Raw genomic sequence first — 20,090 nt, 5'->3', positions numbered from 1 at the left:
CCTTAAATGCTTAAAAACAATATGAACGTATTAATTGGCTAAAACATGACTTGCTGTATGATTTTTTTAAAGGTTTTTAGTCCTTTTTTAAACGCATCCACCATCTATAGAGCCTTAATTAATATATTATAATCATTTTAAAACATGGAAAAATACATGGCGACTGTAGAAAAGAGTAGTTTTTATGTGTAGTTAAGTAGTATTCATTTATTATTTAATATTTAAAATTATAATTGTATTTGTTTTACTTATTTATTTATCTGTGTTATAAAATCCTACCTAAAAAGTTTGTCTTTTGTCCTTCATAATTTTAGTTATTGTTACATTCATTTATATGAATGCTATAAATATGTAAATAAATTATTTTTATTGTTATATATTATATGGGATTTTTTTTAAATTTTATCATTATAGTTCTTTATACAATACTATAATAATAAACATGTATTAGTATTCTTATTAAAATACGTTTTTTTTAAGTATGTATGTGTCATTTTGTTATTCTAGTATTTTTATTATTATATTTCTAAACACCAAAAAGGAATCATCTGCTTAACCCGTCTCCATAGTGGCAAAGCATGCGTCGTTACCATGGATACCACGGAGACCTCTCACACCGGATGTAGTTTTCGTTGCTGCAGCTCAACTTCTGGTTTGAAACATTGTGCATAAGCTAGTTACCGCTTGCAGGTTTATTTCAACGAGCTTCTCGGCCAAGTTTACCGTCGAAAATGTCCCGGGGCTCAAGTGCGGGGTTTGACCGACACATTACTATCTTCTCTCCCGAAGGAAGGCTTTATCAAGTCGGTTAGTATTTGCAGCATTTTAGACAAAAGCCGGCTGGAAGGCTGTCATGTTTGCTAGCTAGCTAAATGCTCTGTCATTGTTCGCACTACTGTGCTCTCGTTCTAGCTGCTGAACGACACACTACCAGGGCGAAGTTATTATTATATACCCTTTTAAAGCACGTTTGTGTTGTCACGGTTACCTTTTGACGAGTTTGTTGGTTTTAAATAAATTACTCGAATCCGTTGTTTGATTAAGTGGCAAGTGAAGTTAGCTAGCACGTTAGCATGCCAGGTAACCAATCTAATTAATTGCTCTCACTTGTGCCAGTTGATAGACTGGTACTTTAAATGCTTATCGATGAATCAATGACTGTTTAATTCAGTTTTGAGTTGCAGGGCTAGTGATATTTGAAAGTGGAAGGTAATGAAAGTGAAAGCGTCATTTATTATGACCGGAAGTAGTATGAAAATGAGCAGGCAGAGTCAGTACTGACTTTTGTTTTGCTTTGCCAGATTCTGCGACTGTGATGTCAAAATAACCGCGATTTTACTTGATGTCATTCGAATATAACCCCGAATATAAAGAACTTTGAGGTAAACATAAACACGTTGCTCCCATGTTGTGTTCTGCTTTCAGAATATGCTTTCAAGGCTATCAATCAAGGTGGACTCACATCAGTCGCCGTACGAGGGAAGGACTGTGCGGTTGTCGTTACACAGAAAAAAGTACCGGTGAGTGGATCACATTAGTTCTGGTTTTTGTACACTGCAGCCGGAAAAGTCTGCACAGCTAAAACCAAGTCATACTTTTCTGGTAATTGATTTGGAGCGCTGTGGTTAGATATGTCTGCCTCGCAGCCGCGTGGTTGTGGGTTTGAATCTCGGTTCAGACTTCTCTCCGGAGTTTGCATGCACTCCCCAGGTTGAGCATGGCTTTTCTCCCGCTACTCTGGTTTCTTCTCAGTCCAAAAACATGCATGACGCACAACTCCAGAGTCTCATGATTTATCTCCTGACCTTTTTTAAACAACAGAACATGAAGTTTCAAAGTTTATTTAATGTTATGCAGCGGTAGACAGCGGTCTTAATAAAGACCCATTTGTGATGTTTCCTGGGGTCCTGGAGCTACACAGACCCTTATAATGTATTTGTGAGCGAGGGCGACCTAATAACACCAAATCTTGCCAAATCTATCTGTTGCATTCCTATTGAGTTTGTGGCGGGCCGCCACAAATAAATGAACGTACAGTTATCCCTCACCATTTCACGACTTCACTCATCATGGGTTTTCAGAAATAATTTAATTAAGATGTTTCGTGGTTGAACATGGCCTATTATTAGTCCAAAAATATGCATCTTTAAAGATTTTTTTTTGCCCAAGTTAAGCATGTTCAATCATAAAAATGGCTAAATCAACTGAAATATAAATACAAGGCATTCAGAAGACGCCTTTCAGAAGTTGTAGGGTTCTACACTAGTCACTAGGTGTCTGTATTGTTGTTGTAATGTTCGGTGAGACACACAAGCACCAGACTTGATTGCTGGAACAACAGGCTTTTGGCTGAAATACAACTGGCTGAAATAAGGAGAACCTGATATCTGTTGTTGACTATTATGTGAACATGTTTATTGTGTGTAAAGTACACCAAGCAATGACGCTAGTTACTGGTTAGAACTGTGCATGAACAACACTGACTGTTAGTTGTTTTTTTTTTTTTTTACCTTATCTGTCAATGATATAGCAAGTCTATTCATTTCTCAATCTTGTCTCCTTCCCCAGGACAAGCTTCTGGATTCCAACACAGTGACTCATCTTTTCAGAATAACAGATAATATTGGATGTGTAATGTCTGGAATGACAGGTAAATAAAAGGCAATGAGAGTTACTAACACATTAAAAACAGTGCCTCCCAACATTTTTTTATAGACTGCACCCCTAGAAAGCATTTAATACGTCCTCAAAACCACTTCTGCCGACTTTTCTATGCCCCATATTTGTTAATTGCAGCTTTCGTGACCAAATGCAGCTACACACAACAACACAAGTCGCAACTGAACTAACCATCTAAGCATTGTTTTAATGAAACAGAACAAAATTGCCCCAAACAATATGTGACTACATCTGATGGATTTCAACCAATGACCATCTCGTTTTAACAACACCTTCGACAGCCGACAGCCGGTCCCAAGTTCAGCGAGCTCGCTACGAGGCGGCAAATTGGCAGTACAAGTACGGCTACGAGATCCCCGTGGACATGCTGTGTAAGAGGATCGCAGACATCTCGCAAGTCTACACACAGAACGCTGAGATGCGACCACTGGGCTGCTGTAAGTATAGCTTACTGTAGAATCTGGCGTGACAGCGTCTGACCGTGGACTCTAATAGGCGCACAAGGCTTTAGACAAAACAAGCTGTGATGTATGTGGACTCTTAAGCAGAGAACAATTCATTATGCCTGTAATTGCACATAATTAAGGTTAAAAACCTATAATGAATGGGGACAGTTAAATATATTATTCCCATTGTAACACATTTTATCAACCAATTAGCATCGCTAGCTCCACCCATGCACATAAAAGACCTTCTCTGCTTATAGATACTCTGCAGTTGAGTGAAGAAACAGAAATGTCCCAGAAATAGATGCTCATGTGTCACTTCATCAGAGTAACAAGAGCCGTTCAGTGTTTCCCACAGGACTACAATCTATATATGGCATTGAGTTGACTTACAGGTGTTGGTTTCATTTTGTGCAATGGTAGACGTGCACGCATGTGCCTGATAACACACATGGGCACATGAATGTATGGGGAAACACTGCCTTTTATGATGCTCTTAGACAAGTACTCATTTACCCTGATGTTCATTGCCGTTTGCACATTTTAGGAGCAAAATGTTCTGTCGTAATGGTCACATTTCACAATAAGGTACAGAAAAATACATGAGTTACTGAGGAACTAATAATTAAGGCACATTTACACTTGTTACTGAGGAACTGATGAACTATTGAGTAGAGGTTAGGGTTAGGTAGGGTGGTCCCTCATTAACTACTGTAATTTTGTGCACCTTATTGTAAAGTGTTACCGTTGTAATAAAAGTCAGCAGCTTCACAACACCAGCAGTCGTAGCCCAGCCCAAGGTTAACAAAGCCTGCGCATGTAACTGATCAGGTTCGTGGTAGCCAACACTTCCAGGAGACCACGGATAACAACCTCCGAAGCCAAACGTGTCCGAGCATTCAGTGCTGTTGTACCCGCAGGTATGATTGTGATAGGCATAGACGATGAGTGCGGGCCGCAGGTCTACAAATGTGACCCGGCAGGCTACTACTGCGGCTTCAAAGCCACCGCCGCTGGGGTGAAGCAGACGGAAGCCACCAGTTTTCTGGAAAAGAAAGTGAAAAAGAAACTGGACTGGACCTTCGAACAAACTATCGAGGTATGTGTTGCACAAGCGGCGAGAGGAACGTGCTGTAGTTATTGTGGATTTATATATGTTTTTCTTGTACCAGACGGCCATCTCTTGTCTGTCAACTGTTCTCTCCATTGACTTCAAGCCCTCTGAGCTTGAGGTCGCCGTGGTCACAACACAAGACCCCAAGTTCAGGTAAAATGTTTGATTCTTTCTCAAAAACAACAATAAAAGCAAAGAGTTGTGTCGCCATTCAAGGTTAATAGTTGAACGATTTTATCTGGAATGGGTGGATCAACATGTTGATCTGGAATGAGGTTACGGAATATTGAATGGACTTTGTCAATTATTTACTCATTTTAAAGCTGATGTACACTAAAGAGCAGTTTAAATCCACAACACCCTGCAAGCAAAGGGGAAGTGTCGAGTCATTTTTGTAGGTGTGATAACAAAAAGGTAAATCAAGAAAAAGGAGAATCACACATGTGTACTGAAGTGGAGGTATTCTTGAACATATGCCTAACTGAACATAAATAAGTGTCTCACTATGACATCCAAAAAAGGAGACAAGCCAAAGAAACACATTGGCAACTGAGGTTTAGAAAGTCTTCACCCTGATTGGTGTCTTCCGAAAGTCTTTATTCGTTCATATATAGTGAGTGTGGGTGTGGCCAAAAAAAATCCATCCATGCATTTTCCACCCCGTATCCTGTTCAAAGTGCCGGGGTGAGCTAGACCCCATCCCAGCTGGTGAAAGGCAAACTATACCCTGGATTGGTCCCCAGTCAATCACAGGACACAGATAGACTAAAGCTAAATAGCAGTAGGTTTTGGCATCAGTATAGACATGTCCTTAATTGTAGCACCAGATTGCCATGATTAATAGCCTCAGTCACTCCTGGGATTTCCCACTCACCATCTGTGTCCTCTCTCCAGGATTCTGACAGAGGCGGAAGTGGACACTCACCTGATGTCCCTGGCAGAGCGGGACTGAGCAAGCAGAGACCGGTCACATGTTGGATTAAGTCACTTCTCACATGGAGACTGGCGTTATCCTTGTTTGCTGTACATTTCCCCCACCGTTTAATTCAATGATAATTAAAAAAAAAAGTTTTGGAGTAAAATAACTTTTTATGTGTTTTTTTGTTGCAAGGGTTTTACAGCGTTTTATGTACAAAGGTGCTTTTTAAAGCGCTGGGCATGTAGTACATCCTGTTTCATCAGTATTGCTGCTTTCATGTGTCAAATTTAGAAGCAGGAGGGGGCTGTGTATGGGAACATGAGCTGTGCACAACTCTGCTTCCTGTTGTAGCACCCAATGCAGCAAAGTCACATGACTCACATGAAGCGCTGTAGAATCTTTTTTTTACTACTTGCGCAGATTTGACCTAATTTTCTAAGGTTTTTTGCACCTTTACACTCAATAGACACATTTACACCATCTAATGAGAGTGCTTTAGCAATATATTTAGGGCTGCAACTAACGGTTATTTTCTTAGTTGATTAACTGAAGCTTGTTTTGATTAATGAACTTTACCGTTAAGTAGGTAGGAATATCGTGTTTTTCCTAAAACACCAAAGATAATAGGTCTGCTTTCATGGATAACGAGGGAAATGTAGAAATATTCACATTTGAGTGGCTGAAACCAGAGTATATTTACTTGTTTAAACAAAAAAACGGTTAATCAAATATCAAAATAGTTGTTGATTAATTGGATAATCGATTAATCGTTGCAGCTCTGAATATGTTTAGCATTTTGTTTGTACCAAGTGTACAGTGGGGTAAAACTGCACAGCTTCGTCATAAAACGTTTTTAATAGGTTATATTAACTTATTTTGATACTGAGGAAGTTCACTTCAAGCAAACTACAATGGCGACGATACATTCTATAAAATTAAATGAATATATGTATTTGTTGATCACAACTAAGCAGGATCAGTGTTTCCCACCAGACTGCAAGCTTGCCAAAAGTGAGTAAAAAAACATGCAAAGAAAATACGGTAATTTGCTTAGAACTACAAATAAACATCCTCCTGATGGTATGCTTTTAGATGGGGGACCCACTGCTCGTAGAGAAGAGCGATACGTGCTTTCTGCAAAAGTCTCTTCACTAGATTTGTCACTAGTCAAAAAAGAGCATCTCAAAGTATCGAATTACTCACTGAATATAATGACAAAGCCGCTAAGTTGACAACACCGACATACCAGGTGAGTTATGTGTTTATGAGCTAGAGTGAATAGGTAGCGCATGTGAATGAATGTGTGGGGAAACTGATTATTTTCCATCATTAATAACGCAGCTCTTGTATCCATTACGTCATGTGCGCCTCATGTCTCCAATTCAATAGTAATAGTTTTTCTATGGTGGTGTATTTTGGGAAATGGCAGCTCTGCGTTTCTGTCTGTGACCAAGGTTGTCGTCATCCTCCCTTGATCAGAAGTGATATCATCAGTCAGTCAGTCAGGCAATATTCCTGAATCATGAAATCATTTGTCCTGCGCTCCACCTACCGCCGAACGACAGAGTGCATCCAATCCCCTCTCAGGTGTTCTCTCTCAATCAACGAGTCATCCTTGGATCTTCTCTTGTCATCTAGAATTCTGTGCTCTCCGGATTGTACAAATGAGGAAGCAAGAAGAGAATGTGGAAACCCCCGTGAAGTCCTGTGCACAACTATACGGCCTTGCACATGTTTACAATCATAGGCCTGGTGGTGTGTACACTGCTATTAAACCGAATTGCCCTCGGGTCTTCCGTGAGGTGCCGGTTAAAGCTTCATAGTTGTTCTGGACATTAGAATACATAATGTCATCTAATGTCAAGAGGAAGAGGATTTGGATGTACGTTCCATAAAAGGTTAATGCTCGCTGTGATTGATAAAAAAAAATCTTGAGCATTTCCGCAGCATTATCTGTTAATTCCTGGGTAGTCCGTTCCAATGTAGGGCTGATTGTTCAATACAGTTTGGGACTTTTTACGCTGTGACTCACGCACTGGCTGACCTCGCCCAATACGAGGAAATCCCACATGCTTCCATAGAGTTTGAATGGGACTGTTTTGGGCCCGTGTGTCTTTCACAACGCGGCTCGTAACTCTTGAGCACTGTCAGTTGATGTGTCGTGACTAATTGTGGTTGTGTTCCAGTAAAAACAAATGCCTCACACAGACCAGTAATTCATACTCAAAGGCTTCTTTTTATTAATATGCATATTATTTTGTTGATAGTGTTGATTTAACATATTTACAGGTACAAAAATAATATCTCTGTATGTACACTTTACTACATGATTCACATCCTTATACGGTATTACAGAGACAACTGTGGTTCATGGTCTCGCGGTGTGTTCTGGACCAGACCAGACACTGTCTTCCTTCTTGTGCCCCCTTCCCGGGCCAGCACTGTGGTGACCTCCTGGGCAGGTGTTTGGGCCGTGGCTTGATGACCCGGTAGCAGCTCTTTCAACACCACCAGTGGTTTATTTTACTTCCCGAATTTTATGTCGTCGTACAACTGCGGAGGAGAAGAACGTTAAAAAGTGTCGATATTGTGAAATCTGCGTCGACGCTTTGCGAAAACTGACCTCGTCCTCAGAGAGGTCCAGGTCCTCCATATCGCTGTCGTCCGATTCGCTGTCGGGCAAGGCCCTCAGCTCCAGCGCAGTCTTCTCGTGTAGGTGGCGGCGTATGTCGTCGTTTTGGCGGCCGTAGGTGAGGTGGTACGGCGTGAAACCGCCGTAGTTTAAGCAGTTTACGTCGGCGCCCAGGTCGATAAGGCGACGGACCAGCGCTGGGTTTTGGACATCCACAGCCAAATGTAATGCCGTCCTTCCGCTGCATTGTTCCTTTAAGAAAAAAATGAGTGTTATTTCCTTCAGTTGCCACGTGCATCACTCATTTCTGCAGACTTGCGGGTGCCTACCTGTGCGTTGACGTCTGCGCCCAACCCAACAAGACTCTCCACTAATGAAATGTAGCCGTGGATGGACGCCAGGTGAAGACAGTTATGTCCTGGGAGGGCAACGCAAAAAAAATTTAACAACTGTGCATTTTTGGGTGACTTTGTCCGAACCTTTCTGAGCTTACCGCTGTAATTGGGGAAGGAGAGCATGGAGGTGAGATGCCGATGGCTGTTTTGGGTGATGACCCCGAAGCAGGCGAGGGAGCCTTTCTTGCAGGCTATGTGAAGCGCCGTGTTGCCGTTGTCGTCGGCCAGTCGTGGGTCACAGCCTGCCTTGAGGAGCCTTTCCACCAGCTGCGGCTGTTCGGTGATCACGGCTATGTGCAGAGCTGTCTGCAGGGACATTTTTTGCCGTTATTACCCGCATTCAATTCCAAAAGATGTTTTTGTTATACCTGTCTTTGGTGGTTCTGTACGTTGAGGAACGGGTGATTGTGGGACAGTTGGATCATCTGCTGGGCTTGTTCGGTGCCTTCATGAATGACGGCCAAGTGCAGAAGCCTGTCAGACCGAGGGAGAAGTTAGTAAAACACGCACAGAGGAAGTCTCTCCAAGGAGCAACGCCTGTGCAAGAGGAGCGTTTCGCAAGAGTGGAGTTTTGCGGGTTGTTTCCACCAGTTGACAAGTCTGATGCTTTATCAGTTACTGGCGCTGGGCCAGGGACTTTCCTATGCTCCGCCCATACTGTGCACCGAGACGCACACTAACTTTAAAAGATCTTTCATGCAACCTCCTATTTTCATGCATTTCGCTTTTGCATTGTTCAAAAAACTCTCAGTATGTGGCGTTTTTTGCACGAGTGCGCCCTTTTCAAGCCTTATGCAATTGAGCGGATGTCCACATTTATTTTTAAAAAAAATGCACTTACGTGTCACCGTCCTCGGTCACGACGCTTCTCCACGGCTCGTATTCGTGTACGCGCTCCTCGCTGACGTGCACGGTCAAATGCTCCATGTAGCTGACCAGCTCGTCCTCTTTTAGGGAGTCCAGGCCGCTGTCAAAGCGCTCGTCCTGGCAGGGTACCATTTTTCCCTGCTTGGCCTCCATATTGTTATAATCCGTAAGATCGTGGTGAGATACTCCGTGGACGTCCATGTTGGCTGTTAGAAGACACGCACACACACACATCCGAAGGTCAGTGGCGCAGAGGAGGCAGGCGCACTGGGTTTTTGTGCGCCTGGCTGGGAGGAGCCTCTGCGGGGATTTCCAATTGACTTATCTAAAGACAGGAGCAGGGAAATCACACACAGCAGGGCTGGGTTTTTGTGAGAAAAAAATCCCCCCCCATCCTCCACCCTTCAAAAGTCAACATGAAAACTTGTAGTTTCCTTTTAGACACCCACAAGAGATGTTTGTGAATGGTGGCCATTAGCGAGAGTGGGGCATCCTTGAAGAGTTGATCTTTGTTTGGGGAAATTATAGTGCAATTTTCCATAAAATGACTTATTTCCATCCATCCATCTTCGATGCCGCTTATTTCATTTGAGTCACGGGGGTATGCTGGAGCCTGAAATATTTCCAGTTTTCAATATTATATATAAATTATATATTATATATATATGAATCAATATAAATTTGTAACCCAGAAAATGATCATCTTGGGTGAAAACTGTATCCCACTATAGTGTTTTTGGGTGAGAAAATGTGTTGGTTTACTTTTTAATGCAGTGTCCTTTGCAGCGTGATAACTCATCTGTCATAGTTTTCCACTGAGGAAAAATACAATTCAACAAAAAAATGCATCTGCAATGTAAAGTAGATTATAGTAGATTATTCCAAATGACATTTTCCATCCGTCCAGCATTTTCTCCCTTGCCCTCCCTTGCTCGTTGAATTTGACCACTTCACTCATCGTGTTTTTTCAAAAAATATATTAGTACAGCCTATTGGTAAAAAAAAAATAATTCAGATTTAAGCGTATTTTTTGCCTAAAAGAAGGCATAAAAACGTCTAAATGAACTAAAATACAAATATAAGGCATTTAGAAGACGCATTCAAAGACGTGATGATATAGAATATTCTACACTTGTCACTTGGTGTCAGTAATGTTACTGTAATGTTGGAACAACAGGCTTTTATTGCAGGTTTGCATTTGAACCCCTCACGTCACTTCCTGTCCATCCCCCTGTGAGTGTAAAGGTGACTATAGGGGTGTTATTTTATGTCTGGAGGGCTCTAATAATGGTAAAAAAACATTTAGAAGGCCGTAAACTGGTTTTCTATGCTCTAACTACAAAAATATTCCCTTTATTAATATTGAATCCGATTTTGCGGAAATTCACTTATCATGGTCAGGTCTGGAACCAATTAATCGCGATAAGCAAGGGGTTACTGTACATTGTGACAGCTAATGTTAGTAGCTAAACTTTGTCAAGTCACTAAAATTAGCTGACAACAAACATAACTAATGCACATACAGGAACTTCTTGGTTTGTCTTAGGAAGTCCAACCTCTGCTGGGCCTTTTTCCATGCAGTGTCTCTGTGGGAGGACCACTTCAGGTCCCGAGAGACCTTCAAACCGGAAGGTGTCCACGTTAGACACGGTGCTGTTGAGAATTGTGAGGGGGGAGTGCAGGGGGGTTTCTCCTAAAATCCGCTGTCACCTCCGCAGTCTTGACCGTGTCCAGCTCCAGATAGTTCTGACCAGACCAGAGGACCAGTTGCCCCCCCCCCACCTGGTGCAGTCATTACTGTAGATGCTGGTGCTGCCGGTGCTGTATGTGATAACCTTTAACCTTATAGCTTTACATTATAATAGCGATGCAGACAGTCTGCAGACAGTGCAGGTGTACTCACTGAACTACCCACTCAGTGCATGCATGTTGTTATTCTTTTAACATCAGCCAATATTTAGGCATCCATAAGCAGTGTGCATTAAAAAAACTGTATTGTGAAACCAGAACATCATGTGCCGCAAGAGGATGTTCTGGACTTGCCTGTCTTTGCAAATGCTTAACACTGAAGGAAGCAGGAAAGTACTGTTTTGTTTTTTTGTTGTTGTTTTGCTTCTTTGCACTACTTGTGCTGGAATTTTCATGCTGAATTATCAGAAAGTTTCCATGTGTTTTTTGGTTTTTTTTCCCCCCTCACATTTTGTCACATACTGTATGTTCCAAGACGGAAATATGATGTCGCACAACGGCCGCTATGGCGTTACACCGGGACTTCACTTTGCGAAACGTTTATTTCGAGCGACATAGCAACAAGAGTTGCCACCTTTTTCGAGGGAGATCACATTGTGTGCAAGAGACACAAATGGCGTCCAAACACACCCAATGGGGTGTTGTGCGTCTTTGTCTGAGTGTGAGTCACATGCCACTCATACTGTATGTGTGCACGCAACCTCCTCCTCGTAATTCCAAGCAATCTTTCATCTCTGCCGAGTGGCACAACAAAGAAACCGAGGACAAACTGTCCTCGCGGAGTTCTCACAGTGAAAATATATTGTACAATACTTGGCGAGACATTGACACCACACAGGAAACGCCGGGACTTCCACTTACAGCGTTGTAGATTTTTTTGGTTTGCTGCAAAGACTGTGCAAGCAGGTACTTTTGCTTTGTGTTTATCTGGTTGCTATGGACACCGGCGCTGCCAGTCGAGTGTCAAGTGCAATACTTGGCTTTCTGTGCGTCAGCGAAACACCGTAGTGTGTTGGTAGGGTTCACCTTCTGCTGATGTCATAACTCATCAAGCTAACCGTTGGAAAAGGGGTGTTGTTGTTTTTTGAATCTGAAAAATAACACGAAGGTGTCAAGTATGTAAATACACTTGCATGACCACAAAAATATGGAAAATTAAAAACTTAGATCGACAGAATTTCTTGTTTGGTCTAGGGTAGCTAGGCTAGTCCCCCCCTCACCCAGTAGAGGTGCTTATTTTACCTTGATTTTTGGGAAAATGTCCCTTATTTTCACATGCAAATGTGGACAGGAAGTCGGACAGACGTACAGTGTTTGCACCCTTTCTGATTTTTTTTCTTGCGTGTTTGTCACACTTAAATGTTTCAGATCATCAAACAAATTGAAATGTTAGTCAATGACAACACAAGATGCAGTTTTTAAATGAAACTTTAAAAAGCGATTGCCCCCTAAAGCTAATAACTGGTTGGGCCACCATGAGCGGCAACAACCGCAATCAAGGGTTTGCGATTAGAGGAATTTTGGCCCACTCATCTTTGCAGCATTGTTGTAATTCAGCCACGTTGGAGGGTTTTCCAGCATGAAGCGCCTTTTTAAGGTCATGCCACAGCATCTCAATATGATTCAGTTCAGGTCTTTGACTAGGCCACTCCAAAGTCTTCATTTTGTTTTTCTTCAGCCATTCAGAGGTGGACTTGCTGGTGTGTTTTGGATCATTGGGCCTCATTCACGAAACGTTCTTACGCACAAATCTGTTCTTAAAGCCTTCTTACGAAGATTTTTGGCATTCATGAAACGTGTTCTCAACTCACAGTTCTTAGATCGAAGAACAAATTCTACGAACGCTCAGGAGGACTCTTACGCACAAGCAAAGCTTGCACTTTCAATGCGCAATCGCCCTCATGATGGATTTTGCAACCTGATCCCAAACAATGTAGTGCAAATAAAATATCCCAACAATTATTTATCATCAAAACAACTAAAATATACTCCATGGATAAATATATATTCAAATCCCAATTCATCAAAAAAAAAAAGGCTGGCTGGACGTGCACTGCGCAGAGAGAGAATGTAAAGGGACCATTAGATTTATTTGCTGAAAGCCACGAATATTTGATGTCCCACTTCAGGCTTCCCTCTCTGTTCTTGCAGGTGTTCAGGATCATCAGAATAACATCGCAATGAAACGCGGTGTGTCTATTGCGCACGTAGCACCCCCAGATAACGACATGCGCCCCCAGCCACGTCTTGAGCCAGAGCACGGGGCTGCTGTATTAATTAGGCAGCGTCTAATCAAATGTAACCACAGAAAAAATAAATTGTCACACACAAACTATGTATTTTGACATCATGATTGTGTAAATATTTTCTAGAGTTTCCGAAATGGTTTGGTTTCTGATTGATGGCCCGCCTCCCGTTTCCTCCAGATCCCTCCGGTGCAGTCCAATCTTTTTTTGGACTCTATTTTAAGTCAAAACACTTCTTTTTAACCTCTGCGGTGGCGCGTTTCTCCGTGGAAACGGCATTTATGTTTCCTGCAATGGTGCTCCATGCCGACTCTTTTTGGATGGCCTGATGACCGGTGGATACACGTGAAAATAAGGTGGTCTTGTGTTCGCTCACTCCTTGTAAAAACACCTCTATTTCAGTAGAATTGAAGTTTTTCTTTCGTTTGTTGTCCAGCTGCTTCTCAGTCTCCCCCTTGCGCGTTGCCATCTCCGCCTCCAGCTGCCTGTTGCGCACGGCACATTTTTACCTTATATAGGAAATAATAGGCGGTGACCTATGCAAATTAGGGCTCACATGCACGGGCATCGCAGTTGGCATTCATCAACGTAAGAACACCGGTGCGAACGATTATCGTTACTTAAGAACGTGTCGTGAATGCGGCGCAGTTTCCAACCCGCGCCTTCTTAAGTACACTTCTTAAGAAGACTTTTAAGAAGATTTTCGTGAATGAGGCCCATTGTCCTGCTGCAGAACCCGAGTTGGTTTCAGCTTGAGGTCACCAACAGATGGCCGGACATTCTCCTTTAGCAGAATTCATGGTTCCATTTATCACAGCAAGTCTTCCAGGTCCTGCAGCAGCAAAACAGCCCCAGACCATCACACTACCACCACCATATTTTACTGTTGGTATGATGTTCTTTTTCTGAAATGCGGTGTTTCTATTACACACACCGTCCAAAGAGTTCAACTTTTGTCTCGTCAGGCCACAGAGTATTTTCCCAAAGGTCTTGGGGATCATCAAGATGCTTTATGGCTAAATTGTGATGTGCCTTAATGTTTTTTTTGTTCAGGGGTGGTTTTCGTCTTGAAACTCATCTTGGCCGTTTTTGCCCAGTGTCTTTCTTCTTGTTTCGTTCTCAATGAACCGATATCGTCCTTGAATCGTATCGGCAACTGTGAATCATGATACAAGTCGTATTGATATTAAAACAAATTGTTAAACCCCTAATATTTTTTCAGTGTGCAGCCGGAGTACCTGGAGACAGTGGCGGAGCCAGAAATATTTTTATCGGGGTGGCCAATGTGAGACCATTACTCACATTGGGGTGGCAATAAGTTGATACCTGAAATGTCTGGATGGCCAGAGGGGTAGCTCCGCCACTGCCCGGAGAAAACCCACACACGCATAAGGAGAACATGCAAACTCCCCACAGAGATGTCCAACAGACATTATTGGCCCATGGAACACTGAAACATATAATTTAACAAGAAAACTAAGAAAAAAAAAACAATTCAATCAAGAGAAAAAATCAACAATAAAGTCAAAATATAAAAACAAAAAAGTAATTTAACAAGAAAACACTTTTTGAGAGTAACGTTGTGACCTCATGAGGAAAAATAACATCATTTTAGTAGCATGAAAGATACCAAAAATATGTTTTTTTTAAATCATAATATTATGAAAAACAAACAAAACAACAAATAAAGTTATAATTTTGGGAAAATTTGGTTGCGGAAAATGTTATAATGTTACATTTTATATACGTTACAAATATCACAAGAAAAAAACTGAATTCTAACAAGAAAAAAAAGGAGCAATTTTATGAGGATAAAAAAATAATGTAGTTTTAGTAGCATAGAAATGAAACATTAAAGAAACTTTTTTTTTTTTAAAGTTGTAATATTATGAGAAACAAAACAAAATAAAGTTATAATTTTTTGGAAAATTAGGTTGGGAAAGAAGTTTGAATGTTATGAGAATATTACGAGAAGAACATTTATGAAGATTATTTAAGATGAAAGTTCAAATATTTCCAACAAAATGGGGGGAAAAGTTATTATATTCGAATAAAATCAAAATACTATGAGTATCAAGTTATAATATTACGAGAAACAAACTTACGACGATTATTGAAGAAGAAAGTTGGAGAAACAAAAAAACAAGAACAGCAAAATTGGGGAAAAAAAAAGAGCAAAGAGCGAAGTTGATGCTAATAACAGGCTTTTTCACTGATATCACAAAGCTGAGATGCGTTTTTTTTTTTTGAAATATGTATAACTTCCTCACATATTTACACGTGTTGCTTTACAAAAATGACAAAGTGGCCCTTGCATCCTTTCATTTTTCACTACGTGGCCCTCGCTGGAAAAAGGTTTGGACACCCCTGCTCTAGTTTCAGACACATTCACATTAATTTGTGTGAAAATCTGTCATAAAATCAACAGCATTTGCAATAAAAAAAACAGTTCATTGTCCACCGGTCATAACAGACTCATTCACCCTACTGAAAATATCAATCATGACACATTCCCTCCTGTTTTCTGAAGGGAGGCGTCCCTCACATATTACAGTAATCCTCCAGTGGACCCTTGTTCACTGACAGAACAGTTCCACACCCACTGAAACTACGCCTCCCTTGAGCATAGATGTGATTAATTACAGTATTTACTGTAAGTGTGATAGCACCATAAAATATCAGCACTTTATATATCCTGATGCATTGCATAAGGCGTGGTTTGGATCGAACTGCTCGTAGAGGAAATTATGATCAGCCTTCTGAAACAGTGACTGACACCGTGCGAGACAAAGACTGCTGACTGAAAGTTTCAAAAAGGAGTTGAAAAGGTCGGTGAGCGTCCCCCCCTCTCAAGACCCGCTATTGCGATGAATGTGCAGGGTGGCGTGGGTGTTTTTCGCAGAAGAGGTAATACCTCTATTTCCATCCTCAGGCATTCCCACTGTGTTGTGCGTACGCACCTACACTACTTTATTGCAGGGAATACGAGCTTCTGACCTCCTGCCACCACCAGCCATCTCTCACGGTCATCACGGCCGCCGTTGCGTTCATTTTCTTAGGCCCCAAAATGCATCATAGAGCTTGTTAACGAAATTCATTCTATAGCGTCCATCTCTTAGATGACATGAGTGGAAACCAAGGGAAGTGTTAAAACAGAAGCCGGAAGTTACCGGTGATTCAAAAATGACTATGAAATGTTTTTGTGCAGGTGCAGTGTTTTCCCACACGAGACACAGCAGCACCCACTGCTCGTTGAGAAGAGCGATACATGCTTTCTTACTGTATCTCCAATAAGACCACAAAAAGGTGCTAGATTTGTTGAGGGGGCTCTGAATACGCGTAAAATATAGTGACGAAGTCCCTAAGTTGGCAACACTGATCCCTCCTGCTACGTCTTTTTATTTTATGGCAGACCAAGTGTGCACACCGCAAATTATTTGCCACTTGCCAAGATTTAAAATCATATTTCTAGACATGTTAGATCATTTCCCTGGTTTTAAGAGCTATTAACTCATTGACTTCATGGTATTGCCTTAATTTTAGAATGAGGGATTACTTTTGTCTAGTTTAGTTTAGGTCAGAAATTAAAATTGAGCAAATAACTCTCAAAATAAGTTATTTTGGTTTTCCCAACGATTCCACAACATAGGATTTTTTATCAAGTAAAATGAACTAGCTGCATACACAGGTACTTTCACTAGTTTTAAGTATTTTTTTCTAATATCTAGTCTGTTTATCTTATATTTGGCAAGCCCTTTTTTGCATTTAAGATGGATTGAAGCTTATTTCAAGAGCAGCTTTATTACTTTACACTAGTGTTAGGTGGTACCTCGGGGCGACCGCGGCTCAGGCGGTAGAGGAGGTCGTCCAGAAAATGGAAGGCTGGTGGTTTGATCCTTGCTCCCTCCACCCAGTCACCGTCATTGTGTCCTCCTGCCATGTCTGTCTCTCGAGACAGAAGGATGCTGAAGGAGAATATACATCCGAGAGTTTAAATACATCATGCGGCGTACCCCAGGGGTCAATCTTAGAACCAAAACTGTTCAATCTATATATAAACGACATCTGTAAAGTCCCTTAAGCTAGTATTATTTGCAGACGATACAACCGCATTCTGTTCTGGAGACAGCACACGAGCGCTAGTCAAAAAAAAAAAATCACTAAAATGATGGTTTGATAAAAACAGACTATCCCTGAACCTAAGTAAAACTAAAGTAATGCTATTTGGTAAGTGCAAAAAGTTCACTGATATCACCATATATAACTTATGGTGCGGACTTATGGGGTAATAATTCTAAAAGTGCACTTCACTCACTAAGTGTGCTCCAAAAAAGCTCACTTAGGATAATCCATAATGCCGCTTACGGAGAACACACAAACCCTTTATTTATAAATCACAACTATTCAAATTTAGGGGGAAAAAAGTCAACCTAAAACACTTACATGCACGGACAACACTAAAAACCTTCAGCATTTCTTTATGTGGAATCAAGTTGTGTAACGGATCGAGTAAGGAACTCAAACAATGCAGTATACTGTATCTAACCACTACTACACAGACTACTAACTCTTCATTCTGGTGAGTACATGGTCTGTACTCACTCATGATCACTCACGATTCCGTCAAGCATTTTATCAGTTATTATCATTAGGTCTGTAGTTTCCTGTCAGGAAGTACAAACCTGGTTTTTCAAATATATATTAATTAATAAATCATGCTGTTTCGTGGTTGAGTACAGCCTATTGGTCAAAAATGATGCATATCTAAGCAAATGCTACATATTTTTTGCCTAAAAGAAAGCATAAAAAATGGTTAAATGTACTAAAATACAAATATAAGGCATTCAGAAGGTGCATTCAAAGATGTTGTGATGTTATGTAGTATTCTACACTGGTCACTAGGTGTCAGTAATGTTACATTAACGTCCGGTAAGACACACAAGCACCAGACTTGAACGCTGGAACGACAGGCTTTTATTGCAGGTTTGAAGTATCTCACAGCAACCTTGGTTAATGTCATTAATCCGTTCCAGATGGTCCGACTCAAACCAAAACCGACTCTAACCAAAGCAAATTTTCCCAAAGAAAATAATGTAAATCCAATTAATCTGTTCCGGACACCCAAACATTTGAACACAAAACACATTTTATAGACAATAATTATAGTTTTACATGCAGAAAATAATGCAAAAATAATTACAAATGACAAATGAATGGACAACTGAACATTAACATCACTTTTACCTAGTTTTGCAACGTGGGGGAGGAGGAGAGGAGATTATGCTTGAAGGGTAATCCCTTTTTTTGACAATGAATGCACTCATGGGGCAGCAAAAGGCTTTTAAAAAAAATAAAAAAAGAAGTACCTCACAACAGGCACAATAATCCCTAACAGGGGCTACTGTTGCGCCCGTAACCCACACTAAGCTAAAACTCAACTCCCTCGACGTCACTTCCTGTCCGCCCGCCACTCAAGTCCCCGAACACCGGAAAACATTTACAGCACAAGTCTTATTTATGTCTTATTTTCTGTTATTCTGTCCACTATATTGGGCAATACGAGTGTAAAGGTTACTATAGGGGTGTTATTTCATGTCAAGAGGGCTCTAATGTTAAAAAAAAAATGTTCTATGCTCTAAGTATTTGATTTATAAATAAATAATCCTACTTTACGGAAATTCACGTATCACGGTCGGGTCTGGAACCAATTAACCGCAATGAAAGAGGGATAACACAATTCCACAATATACAGTAGGTCTTTTGGGGGTTATTTTTTCTACCAACAGTAGCATCAGTATCGGAATGATGTTTTTATTTATTTTGAGAAATATCTCTCTTTTTTGTTGTGTTGTTCATTGTGTTACATTGATGGTATTGTTTTGTTTTTTTTTACCTACTCAGGGAATAAATTATTGGACACAGGAGGGCTTTGGGGGCAAAAAGTCAAAGGTTCTGAATGAGAAACAATAGTAGTTTTTGCTTTTGTTTACTTATTTTGCAGTGTGTACTCTCAAACAATTGTATGTAATAAAAGGAAACATTTGATGCTTATTATTACATTGTCTTATTTTGTTGTGTTTATATATTCATAAATAAGCTTGTTGATTTGTTTGCCTAAAACGTGTATATCTTGAAAAACATCAAGTAAAAAGTATCAGTTTCTGTATCAGCAATACTGACGCTGTGTTTACTCGGTATCGGATCAATACCTAAATTTGCAGAATCGGCCACGCCTTTAATCCACACAGGGTCAAAATTCTACTTACAGACTCAAATTTACACATAAACCCACAACTCAACCAGACGCCTTTTCAACAAAGTTCTGCCATAATTTGGAGGACAGTGTTTGACTTTTCTTCATTCTTTTGCTTGCCGCTACAACAGCCGTCTGCATTTTGTACACATGCAATCACAACCCTACCGGTTTGAGACTAAACAACCTCGAAGTTGTGCAAACTCTTCTGCCTGCGCACTGCAGCGCTACACAAATTAGACAGCAAAGTTCCCTGACCCACATGCACTGAAAACCGACCACGCTGGCAGACAGCACGGAAATAGTGGACTAGCATGATAAACCGCAACCAAATGACTACATTGTATCCCTGTTTGCAGTCGATTCATTTCTACTTTTTGTGTCTGTCAGCATAGCAGCTTGCGCCAAATTTAATTATTGATGACATCACAGGTGTCAAATACCTCCAATCATTTTTTTTTAGTCACAGTTAAACTGTTTTTTTTTTGCTTCAGTTTTTTGTCTTTTCTAATTCTAAGTACGGCGTAACTGGTCGACCTACATTTTTTTTTAAATAACAAAAAGAAAAATCGTGCAGTAAACAATGGACATTATTAATTAATCCATGCCAAGGTCAAGCGGTCGCCAACATAAAGCATTTTTTAATGTATGGACAATTTTCAACTACTTATACTTACTACTAGTATTTATTCTGTATTCTTTTTAGTACTTTAAATGTATATCTTATTTATTACTGCATAATGTTTCTGTCAACTTCTAGGTCTTTATGCATTATTTATTTATTTAATTA

The 20,090-nt window shown here is 40.6% G+C and overlaps 2 protein-coding genes across 2 annotated transcripts; one reads left to right on the top strand and one right to left on the bottom strand.

Annotated features, from left to right (window-relative positions):
- Positions 1 to 631: 631 nt before the first annotated feature.
- LOC129172380 (proteasome subunit alpha type-6) lies at positions 632 to 19,075 on the top strand. Its single transcript, XM_054762033.1, has 7 exons — positions 632 to 807; positions 1,426 to 1,520; positions 2,569 to 2,650; positions 2,961 to 3,116; positions 4,046 to 4,224; positions 4,298 to 4,392; positions 5,134 to 19,075. Exons 1-7 carry the CDS (start codon positions 732 to 734, stop codon positions 5,189 to 5,191), a joined length of 741 nt encoding a protein of 246 aa, XP_054618008.1. The 5' UTR covers positions 632 to 731; the 3' UTR covers positions 5,192 to 19,075.
- LOC129172379 (NF-kappa-B inhibitor alpha-like) lies at positions 7,375 to 9,315 on the bottom strand. The gene is made up of 6 exons (XM_054762031.1): positions 9,027 to 9,315; positions 8,554 to 8,659; positions 8,284 to 8,491; positions 8,120 to 8,208; positions 7,782 to 8,042; positions 7,375 to 7,711 (listed from the first exon to the last, which is right to left on the bottom strand). Exons 1-6 carry the CDS (start codon positions 9,284 to 9,286, stop codon positions 7,682 to 7,684), a joined length of 954 nt encoding a protein of 317 aa, XP_054618006.1. The 5' UTR covers positions 9,287 to 9,315; the 3' UTR covers positions 7,375 to 7,681.
- Positions 19,076 to 20,090: the final 1,015 nt, after the last annotated feature.

The sequence above is a fragment of the Dunckerocampus dactyliophorus genome, chromosome 19 (assembly GCF_027744805.1).
Source record: "Dunckerocampus dactyliophorus isolate RoL2022-P2 chromosome 19, RoL_Ddac_1.1, whole genome shotgun sequence".
Classification (NCBI taxonomy): domain Eukaryota; kingdom Metazoa; phylum Chordata; class Actinopteri; order Syngnathiformes; family Syngnathidae; genus Dunckerocampus; species Dunckerocampus dactyliophorus.
Note: the sequence above shows the minus strand (reverse complement) of the source record. Positions and strands in the feature narration are given on the sequence as shown.

What these genes read in the sequence shown, in the direction of transcription:
- LOC129172380 (XM_054762033.1), top strand. Translation starts at nt 732, where the DNA reads ATGTCCCGGGGCTCAAGTGCGGGGTTTGACCGACACATTACTATCTTC. An exon ending in TTACACAGAAAAAAGTACCG is followed by an intron (nt 1,521 to 2,568) that starts GTGAGTGGATCA and finishes CTCCTTCCCCAG; the next exon opens with GACAAGCTTCTGGATTCCAA. An exon ending in GATGCGACCACTGGGCTGCT is followed by an intron (nt 3,117 to 4,045) that starts GTAAGTATAGCT and finishes TTGTACCCGCAG; the next exon opens with GTATGATTGTGATAGGCATA.
- LOC129172379 (XM_054762031.1), bottom strand. Translation starts at nt 9,286, where the DNA reads ATGTGTGTGTGTGCGTGTCTTCTAACAGCCAACATGGACGTCCACGGA. An exon ending in GTGACCGAGGACGGTGACAC is followed by an intron (nt 8,660 to 9,026) that starts GTAAGTGCATTT and finishes TCGGTCTGACAG; the next exon opens with GCTTCTGCACTTGGCCGTCA. An exon ending in TGGACCTCTCTGAGGACGAG is followed by an intron (nt 7,712 to 7,781) that starts GTCAGTTTTCGC and finishes TCTCCTCCGCAG; the next exon opens with TTGTACGACGACATAAAATT.